Below are 10,941 nucleotides of genomic sequence, written 5' to 3'. Positions count from 1 at the left end.
AAATGTGTATCCCGCGACCTTTGTAAGTGACCTCCAGCTGTCTCGTTCTGAAGCCGCATGCAACCAGGTTCTATCTTCTGTGTCAGCTAAGACAAGTTGGTGCTTATTTATAGACTAGACCAACTTGTAGGTTATGTCAAGCGCAAAGTTTTGGCTGATGCAGTGTTGTATTTTACAGCAGTTACCAGCAGTATAAAAATAGCCATAACCTATATCTATATTATAAGCACAATACTTCATAAGACTTGTTCTGTCTTATTACAGAGATCTAAGTGTTGTTATAACATTTGGTCATTGAATTATTTTTTTCGTTGCAACATTGTTTTAAGTTTTGTTTGTTTTCACGCCCTTAGGAACACATATACCATAAACACGAACTCTAACACTCTGAAGCGATGAGTCGTCGGCAATAGGTCAGGGAAACAAAATAGATCTAGATTGAGCGCAACATTTTATATTCAAAGACCATAGTTTCTAAATGCATAAAATTTGACATTCACCAAAATGAAACTAAATCCTGTCGACCAGTCTATATTATATATAGTTCTAAGTCTACGGGTTGCTGGCAGAAGAAAAACGCCAGAGAAAAATTCGACCAATCTATATTATATATAGTTCTAAGTCTATGGGTTGCTGGCAGAAGAAAAACGCCAGAGAACAATTCGACCAGTCCATATTATATATAGTTCTAAGTCTATGGGTTGCTGGCAGAAGAAAAACGCCAGAGAACAATTCGACCAGTCTATATTATATATAGTTCTAAGTCTATGGGTTGCTGGCAGAAAAAAAACGCCAGAGAACAATTCGACCAGTCTATATTATATATAGTTCTAAGTCTATGGGTTGCTGGCAGAAGAAAAACGCCAGAGAACAATTCGACCAGTCTATATTATATATAGTTCTAAGTCTATGGGTTGCTGGCAGAAGAAAAACGCCAGAGAACAATTCGACCAGTCCATATTATATATAGTTCTAAGTCTATGGGTTGCTGGCAGAAGAAAAACGCCAGAGAACAATTCGACCAGTCTATATTATATATAGTTCTAAGTCTATGGGTTGCTGGCAGAAAAAAAACGCCAGAGAACAATTCGACCAGTCTATATTATATATAGTTCTAAGTCTATGGGTTGCTGGCAGAAGAAAAACGCCAGAGAACAATTCGACCAGTCTATATTATATATAGTTCTAAGTATATGGGTTGCTGGCAGAAGAAAAACGCCAGAGAACAAAAGCAAGGCCAATGACACTAGCTTCAGCTGGAATAATCTGCCCAGTGTGCAGCCGAACATTCCGGGCTCACATAGGTCTCACCAGCCACACGAAGAGACATAAAACCCCAGTGCAAAGCCCTCAGCCCCCTTGAATGACAAAGTGGTCATCATCGAACCTCGATGGACGAACTATATGTCTATGGGTTGCACCAGTCTATGGGGTCCACCAGTCTATGGGATCCACCTATGCAAATAAGTTTTTAAATTTGACAACTTAATCGACTTTTTAATGATCTCAAAATTTCCGGTTGGGATTGGTTCTTTAAACCATTCTTGTACACCATTCAGCAAGGACGACTGTGTTCTTCAGCTATTGGTAGCCAAAAACAAAAATTCGAATGCTCTAAGCCAGGGGTGAGCAAATTACGCCCGCAGGCCACATGCGGCCCGCCGAAGTGTTTTATGCGCCCCGCCGACGCCTAAAGAAATCAGGTTTTCCTACACATTACACATATAAAAATGCAAATATATTTAAATAAATAATTGTAAATATCTATAGATCTAGAAATTATTTAAACTTTTGATTCTTATCACTTATCATGAAGAGGCTAAAGAAACATTGTCTTTAAACATCATTCTAAAAAGTTTAAAGTAAACGAAGATTATTCTTAATGGCAATATTTCGAAACATTTAAAGACAAACACAAGCCAGTATTTATTCAATTCTATCAAAAACTGTGTTGAAAGTGTTAGGTCGGCTTGTACAAGATGGCAAGTGTAACAACTAATGGAGCTCGTGCTTTGACTAAGAAAAACAGGCTTTTTAATAAAAATAAAGCATTGAATATCAAATATATTGTTGGAATTGATTTCTCAATGATCTTATTATTGACACAGAGCCAGACCTAGGCATAGATAAACTGCTTAGGGTCACCAATTGGTGAGGGCCTTGCAATGACTTCCTTCTTATTAATTTAGAGAAGAAATAGCAAAACTAGTCATCAATGTTATTGTTGAAGTACAATATGTTTTTTTATAAATTGAATAATTTTACTTTTGTCGCATTTTGATATTTTATTGAGGCCACCAAATTCACTTTGTCAAGGGCTTCCAATTATCTGCCGGCCAGGACTGGCAGTTCCGAGAAGTACTTGAAGATTTGGAAACAAAACATTCCGATGTTCGGTAACACAGTAGTATCCGCTGGCCTAGAAGAATATGGAATCTCAAGGAAGAAATAGTTAGGTTCATTGAAGGACAGTGACTGTGACTTTGTTACAAATATTTCTAATGAAGAGTTGAAGACAGACTTCATGTTTATCGTTGGGGACATTGCAATGTTTTGTTTGCAAATGAAATGTATCTGCATCTTAAATCTTTTCAAACAAAGTTATTCCACATCTTGAGGCAGCGAGTGAAATCGGGTCTTATCATTTTCCTTAGCTGAAATTATTTCTAGTGAAATTGATGCAATTACAAGACTTATTTGGGTTCCTTGATTGTGGAATTTGAAAGCAAATTGTATGACGTCAAGAACTTGGAACTAGTTTTCAATACCATCAGCTCACCATTTAGTGCAGAAGCTTTATTTAGCTCCATGATGATATACCTCACAGCAAATTATGACCCGAAAGAGAAATTCCAGTGAGTTCTTCCACAGAAGTTTCATGACTGCCAGAAGCCGTATTCCCATACTTAAGAAAACTTTGCTGCGAAGCTGTCACATTATTTGGAACCTAATTCTTCTGTGAACACGCTTTAATTTGTTTGAAAATTATCAAGTGTTTGAACAGCTCGATGCTCACTGAATGTAATTTGACAGCAGTCGCAAGAACAAAACAACTAGTAAGCTAGTTCTACAGTTAGAGAACAATTTGCACGGATGTAAGCAGTTAAAAGCTTCACATTAAGTGCAATTGTGGTGAAATGTAATGTACAAAATTAAAAAAATTATTCGTAAAATTAGTTCAAGAAATTGCTAACTGTTGTTGCAATTCCTAAATTGGGAGTAAAAAAAAATAAATTATGCGGCCCGCCAGTCCCCAAATTTTTTTAATGCGGTCCTGGGTAGAAAAAGGTTGCCCACCCCTGCTCTAAGCCGCTAATAAAAACGACATCATTTTTATATTGATAACTGTGTATTTATAAACCACATTAAACGATACACTAATGACCATATAAAGACGTTTTGTTATATTTTTTATTTAATTTTAATTCTTTCATTTAGGTCCCGTCAAAGTCACTCTGCTCAGTTTATTTGTGCTTGAGTATATTTGTGTTTCTATTTTGCTGTTGGCCTCTAGGAATTGTGGCTATCGTTCGATCAAGTCAGGTAAGAATCAGGGTATGAATTCACTCTTTATTGAGCCCTTGACTCAAGGGACAAAATTGAAAACTTTTTTACTCAAATAATTTCCTAACTTTCCATAGAAGGATTTTTTTTTGGCCATGTATTTTATTATTTTGGTATTAATGTTGCCAAAATCAATAAACAAAATACTCAATTTGTCAATTAATTATTGTAATTAATTATTTTGTTTGATATCGAAAAAGGGAAATAACTTATAGTTTTAAGGTTGGAGTTCTTCCCCTTTCGATAAGCTTTCTTTTTTTTATGATTTTTTTTTATTTTGCTTGTTTTTTTATGCTATAACTTTTTCTTTTATTTTCCAGGCCAGGACATATTCTCGCATGGGACAGTATGAGGAAGCCAATGCTAGATACAGCTCTGCTAAAATGTTTATTATTTTATCTTTTGTAATAGGCATTATATGTAACGCCATTGTTGCTGGCAATATTTACTATCGGATTAGTCAATGGGATTCCAGTACTTCATATTAGCAAGAATAACAAGTTATAGTACAATAGTTATAAAAAAAATAACACAATAAACGGTGTGCTTTCATTACTGTCTCCCTCCTGTAGTATATACAAATATTTTAAACTTCTAAGTACCTCGACATTGTCTTGAAGGATACAATTTTACTGCGTGCGTCAGAGACAAGAAAAAAAAAAGAAAACCAACATTACTGAGTGAAGTATTTAAATGCAGTGTAAACAAAAAAGCCTTTACAATGTTTTACCATGGCTCACTTCTGAAGTATTTACGTTTTAGCAGCTCTGCCTAGTTTGGCAATCTGGACATACAAAGTAAAAAACGACAACTTCATATCATTAACGCTGCTATATATTCGTTGGCAACAAATTACACTTGGACACTTATTCTAGAAATAAACATATTTAAGAAAGTTAGATAACATCCTTTAGGGCACGATATAAAAAGTTTGCCCTAACATAGAAGCTATAAAGGCTGAGTCACACTTGGACACTTATTCAAGAAATAAACATATTTAAGAAAGTTAGATAACATCCTTTAGGGCCGGGGTCGGCAACCTGCGGCTCGCGAGCCACATGCGGCTCTTTGGATGTGAAACTGCGGCTCTTTAGTTCCATACGTAAATATTATTCATTTTATCGAAACATTTTTCAAAGTAGTTCTGAATCGTTTGACTAGGCTTAGGCTCCGATTCTATTTCTCAGACACTTCATCACACCCCTCCTACATTATACGCGTCGATACTGTTGTCAGTCCGTTGGAAGCTGTTGTCAGTCCGTTGGAAGCTGTTGTCAGTCCGTTGGAAGCTGTTGTCAGTCCGTTGGAAGCTCTCGTCCGTCGTTGAATGTTTCTATGTAGGTTTTAATGTAGGTTTTAAATCTTCACCACGGGCTTTGGCTATGACATAGTGTTTCAAGTAAATGAGTTAGAAGCGATTATCTTCTCAAAATTAGAAGCAATCTACAAGTAATGCTAATCTGGCAACCTTTGCGGCACCACTAAAATTTCTCAAAAAGACAAACCATTTACAGATGTTGAGTATGTCAAAGACTGCTTCCTACTTTTATCTGAAGAACTGTTTCGTGATAACAAAAACGAACCAAAAATCTTGAAAAAGAAAATCAAAGAGTTGCCACTATCCGTTAAAACAGTACAAGATAGATTTGCTAAAATGTCTTTAAATGTAACATATTTGCAGTTGGAAGATATTCTTTTTTTTTGTCTTATCACTTGATATAAATAAATGTTCCGACATAAAGACACGGCACAAGTTGCCCATTTTTCAGGTATATGTCTTCCCAAGGCCCAAAAGAACTTCTAGGCTTGCTACCGCTTTCGTGACAATCTATAGGGGAAGATAGAGCGAACGCCGTGAAAAATACCTTGAAGACAATAAGGTCGAGTTTAAATAAAAATAATTTCAATAGCGATTGATGAGACCAGAAGTATGACAGGAAACAATAAAAGGTTAACTACGATTCTTCGGAGCTAAATAAACCTTGAAATTCTTACGTTTCACTGCATAATACACCAAGAAGCGCTTTGTGCCCAAACATTTCCGTCCGAAAGAGCTAAGGTCGTGAATTTGATAATCAAGATTGTTAACAGCATGTTGTCAAAAGCACTCTACCATCGTCAGTTTAAAGAATTCTTAACGAAATGGAGACTCAGTATTCCGACCTCGTTTTTCCCAATAAAGTGTGCGATGGCTTTCCAAAGGTTAAAACGTTTGGCATTGTGATTGGATGAAATACACAAATTCCTAAATGATAAAGGCATTACTTCCCTGAATTAGAGAACGACAAATGGTTGCAAACATTTTAATTCATGGTGTATATAACAATGAAATTAAATGGGCTTTATCTAAAACTGCAAGGAAATGGAAAACCCAGCTAATGTTTTGGTAAGAGAATTAGTTTGTCTTGAAGAAAAATGAATTCTATTTGCAGAAGATATTCAGAGCGGTAAGTAACTTCAGCACAGTTATAAAAAAATCAAAGATGAATTTATTGACAGATTTGAGCAATTCAAAACCACCAAAACCTTCTAGCATTCCTAGTGAATCCTCTCAACACAAATAGTAACGAAATCCACATTGATCCGTTTGGAATTGATACTGGATCTCTAGAAATAAAATTGATCGATTTAAAAAGTGAAGTCTTAGTAGGTGGAAAATTTACAGAGTTAATTAAAAATTCAAGTTACAAGTGTTGGAAGTCCAGAAATGTATGTACATAACGCAACAAAAGTGGACAGCTTTAAAAGAAATGCCGCGAGATGATTTGGCGCATGGTATAATCTTTCAGATTGCTACAGTGAGGTGAAAAGGTTGTCATTTGGAGTGCTGACTATCTTTGGATTGACATATTCGTGCGAGCAAGCGTTCTCTTGCATGAATATAATTGAAAGTAAAGTAAGAAGCCAACTAACAAATGAAAGGTAGAGTCGTGTTTAAAACTAAAAACAAAGTTATGACCCAAATGTATCCAAACTTTCTAAAACCCATGCAAAACCATTGCTCTCGTTGAATTTGTTTGCTCAATTGTTTGTTATTAAAGTACAAGTTAGTGTTTTAAGTAAATGTTTAACTGCTTTAGTTGTTACCGAAATAAAAAATAATTATCTAATAATGCCATATATATATATATATATATATATATATATATATATATATATATATATATATATATATATCTAATTTGTTTTGTGAAAAGCATTAGGCTACTTATATATAAATATAAATAGATTCGGTTTTCGTTTCATTGAAAAATTAATTATTTGAGTACTATTTATTGTTAGCAAGAAATAAAAATGTTGTGGCTCTTTAAAAACTTTAAAATGTTGTAAATTGTAATTTTTGGCTCTTCCGACTCAAAAGGTTGCCGACCCCTGCTTTAGGGCACGATATAAAAAGTTTGCCCTAACAGAGAAGTTATAAGAGCCGCAGCACACTTGGACACTTATTCAAGAAATAAACGTATTTAAGAAAGTTAAATAACATCCTTTAGGGCACGATATAAAACGTTTGCCCTAACAGTAAATTATAGTGTGCACTCTGCAAAATCAGACACAAGGATGCTTGTTCCCTTAACAATTGAATTATTGTATAAAAGCCAACTTTCTAATTTTAAGTGAAATTTTTAAATTTTATTTGCATATGTGCAATGTTTTGTTATGTGTATTGCTCTATTCTAGTACCGGTGCACACTTCTCCATAGAACAGTATGTATTATATAAAATTGAAGATAATATTGTTACTATTGTTATTACTGTCTGCGCAGCACCGCAGGACATTCTAATATGTAAACATTTGTTATTATATGTACCACTACTTTTGTATATAATATGATCTTATGATTATTATGATTATTATTTTTTTTTTAAATTATTAATAAAATTAATATTCTCATCATAAGTTTTATAAATTTTATAATTATTTCAATTTTAACTATTATTATTATTATTATTATTTTGAATTAATTTTCAATCTGTGTCACTGCCAGGGTCGAGCTTCGTTGAGAGGAAGCAAAACTCATTGTAGTCTCCCCTTAGCAATGTCTAACAGTTTTGTATGTATTTGTGTGTTTGTGATTTGTTACTGTTGGTGTTGAAAAAAAAATTCATTATCTAGCACTTAAAAAATCGAGATTCGTAATTTTAAAAAGTAAATAATAATAATAATAATAATTTGTCACAGCAATACAAGACAGAGTAATCAGGACAAAAAAATACGAGAAGCATATCCTGAAACTCAATGTTGTCGACAAATGCCGAAAATGTGGAAATGTGGGCGAGTCGATTGAACACATTATGGCAGGATGTCCAGCCCTATCAGAATCAGCCTACCTAGGTCGCCATAACCAAGTTGCAAAGTTAATACACCAACACTGGCTTTGACGCACAATTTGATCGGTAATGACACTCCTCCTTATTATAAATACTCTCCTCAAGAGGTTCTCGAATCTACTGAACATCTGCTGTACTGGGATAGGCCTATTCTGACCGACAAAACGGTAGATTTCAATCGCCCGGACCTGCTGTTCATCGATAAAAAAGAAAAAAACCGCTACCATTATCGATATCGCCGTACTACTGTCTCATAATTTAAGAAAAACTGAGATAGAAAAACAAAGAAAATATGGGAACCTAGGCTTGGAGATTAAGCGTCTATGGAAATTGTCCAAAATAACAATATACCCCATTGTTATATCAACCGAGGGGATAATAACAACTGACCTCACAGACACCTTCAAGGCCCTTAACATTCCGAGGAACATCCTCGTTGCCTGTCAGAGGGCGGTACTACTGCAGACCTGCCATATCACCAGAAAATTCCTCAGTGGAAACTGTTAAAGGGACTACGATGAATTTTGTTTCTCTTTAGCGAAACTCGACCCTGGCAGCGCCAGAGAATGACTACTCGTTCATTTCTAACATAATAATAATAATCTTTATTGTCCGTATGGAAATTTGTCTTACAATTTATGCATTACACCAAACAAAAAACATTATAACTATAAGAAACCAAAGTGTACATTCACACCAGACACACTCATAATTTACATGTGACAAAGTTTATACCAGATTGTTCTTATTTAATGATTTGATTGCCAGGGGAACAAAAGAGTGTTTGTGTCTGTTTGTCTTTGCTATCGGTGTCTTGTATCTCTTTTGTGATGGTAAAATCACAAAATCCTGACACAAAGGGTGATTCTTTATTTCGAGGATCTTGTTAGCTTTTTTTTATAGATGTTTGTCTCAAACAACTGCCCAAATGTTTTTTTTTTTTTTTTGCCAATGATTTTACCAGCAGTATTTAGGATTCTATAAAGTTTTATTTTTATTTTAAATGCTCAGATTGCCATACCAGGCAGTGATATTGAAACTAAAAATATTGCAGATGTGAGCGTGATAAAACATAGCCAAGGCCTTTTCGCTAACATTAAACGAGGACAGTTTTCTCAGTAATCGTAATCTTTGCTGCCCTTTTTTGCTGATATAATCAGTATTTGCAGTAAAATTTAGTTTACTGTCAAGAATAGTACCAAGGTAGTCTCCATTTAACTTTGCAGTATATTAATAATTTTTTTGATAATATAGCAGGTCTACAGCAGTACCGAAATTTCCACAGGTAATGAGAATCCTTTTAAATATTTTCAATGCCTCGAAGACGTCTAGAAAATAATCTGTCACTACACCTTTGGCTAATATAGAAATAGGCTAATATTGTCTTTTTGATGGCGTTGAACTTCCGTCTCTCTTGTAGGGACATCGTAGATTAATTTAAGAAACACCAATCAAATCCACTAGAGGCACGAAGTAATTCAAGCTTGACGGATGAAATTACAGTTAGGGAAGAATAGTCACCTGCAGAGCGTAAAATATATCAGAGCTATTTCAGATTAAATTTGTAACATGACAAACTTAGCGGTAGTAGACATCTTGCATGGGGAATGACCACGTAATATATTACAATATGCGTTTACAATCTATGATTGTCTCCCTTAACGCCATTATCTATACATAGAATAAACTTTCATTAATCCGCAACATGAGCATGTGTTTAGGAGTACTGAGAACTTTCAAACACAGTAATCTTCTCTTTGGTGAAATCTAGTTTAGATTATTGAAAGTAATTAACATGTAATAAGAGAGAAGAAGAGAAAGGGATATAAAGAAATGTAGGGGCGACGTAATTGAACCTAAATAAAATATTATGGAAAAAAGGAACATAGGGAGAGATTTTGAAATAAATTAAAGTAAACAAGCCGACCCGCGACGTAGAATACGCCGCCATTTAGTGACGGGTGAACACTTCCTGAAAGACACAGTTGTACAATGGGGTGGGTTTGGGCAAACGACTGTGTGCGCATGCCTGAACAGCGAGGAAGGTGCAGGGGGAGGGGGAGGCGTGCGTGCGTGGTGTCCCGCATGGTTTGGCGACGTAGAGAATTATAAATACAGATAGTCAAACTACATAATGTCAAGGACGCTCTATTGAAAGACCACTGATGCCCACTTAATAATAGAGACTACTTTGTGCTAGAAGTTCAATAGAAATGGAAGAGAGACATTCAAGTCTAATGTGGAGAAAGGCTGAAAGAAAACAGATCCCTTCGTGGATAACGGCTTTGTCTACATTAGATATTGAAAAAATATACAGGTTGCAAATGGGTCTCAGTTCATGTGGAACAATGCACTCATTCTTGGTCTTTGGTATCGAAAACATCGCCGTTTTTTTGTATTATGATTATAGTTGACTTATGATTATAGTTGACTTGTGATTATAGTTGACTTGTGATTATAGTTGACTTGTGATTATAGTTGACTTATAATTATAGTTGACTTATGATTATAGTTGACTTATGATTATAGTTGACTTGTGATTATAGTTGACTTATGATTATGGGTGACTTATGATTATAGTTGACTTATGATTATAGTTGACTTGTGATTATAGTTGACTTGTGATTATAGTTGCCATTGTTAAGTAAAGGTCAACATTATATTTAAAAAATTCTCCCTTTCACATCTTGCGATCTATAGGGCAGAGGATGTAAAGGTCATCTGTTTCTGTGGCCCACGGTAATCAAGTGGGCAGAAAAACTACTAACCACCTTTACATTCCTAAAACTAATGTCAGGTACCCTTAGAGCAAGGTGGGCTCAGAGTCGGTCTAAGGATCCTGAAATTGAAAATCCCAGTCTTTACAAGATTCCAAACAGGAGATTCTAGATTTTGATTATAACCGAACTAATTATAATGCAATAATAATAATTCTTATAATTTTAATTAATGTTTTTGTTATAAGTTTTTTGTTATTACGATATTATTGTTATATATCTATATCTATATCTATATCTATCTATATCTATATATCTATATCTATCTATA

General features: G+C 34.8%; 1 protein-coding gene across 3 annotated transcripts in view; it reads left to right on the top strand.

Moving 5' to 3' along the window:
* The window catches only part of LOC129927106 (uncharacterized), an 8,938-nt gene extending 4,399 nt beyond the window's left edge, over positions 1-4,539 (top strand). For 2 of the 3 annotated variants that reach the window (XM_056034277.1, XM_056034276.1), the window contains 2 exons: positions 3,439-3,543; positions 3,885-4,538. In XM_056034277.1, coding sequence (XP_055890252.1) covers positions 3,439-3,543; positions 3,885-4,052 — 273 coding nt within the window. In that variant the 3' untranslated portion in view covers positions 4,053-4,538. Of the gene's footprint in view, positions 1-3,438; positions 3,544-3,884 lie in introns of all 3 variants that reach the window. The other variant, XM_056034278.1, reaches the window with a different exon arrangement.
* The last annotated feature ends 6,402 nt before the right edge of the window (positions 4,540-10,941 follow it).

The sequence above is a fragment of the Biomphalaria glabrata genome, chromosome 7 (assembly GCF_947242115.1).
Source record: "Biomphalaria glabrata chromosome 7, xgBioGlab47.1, whole genome shotgun sequence".
NCBI classification, from domain to species: Eukaryota; Metazoa; Mollusca; class Gastropoda; family Planorbidae; genus Biomphalaria; species Biomphalaria glabrata.
The sequence above is the reverse complement of the archived record's forward strand: the minus strand, read 5'-3'. Positions and strand labels throughout refer to the sequence as shown.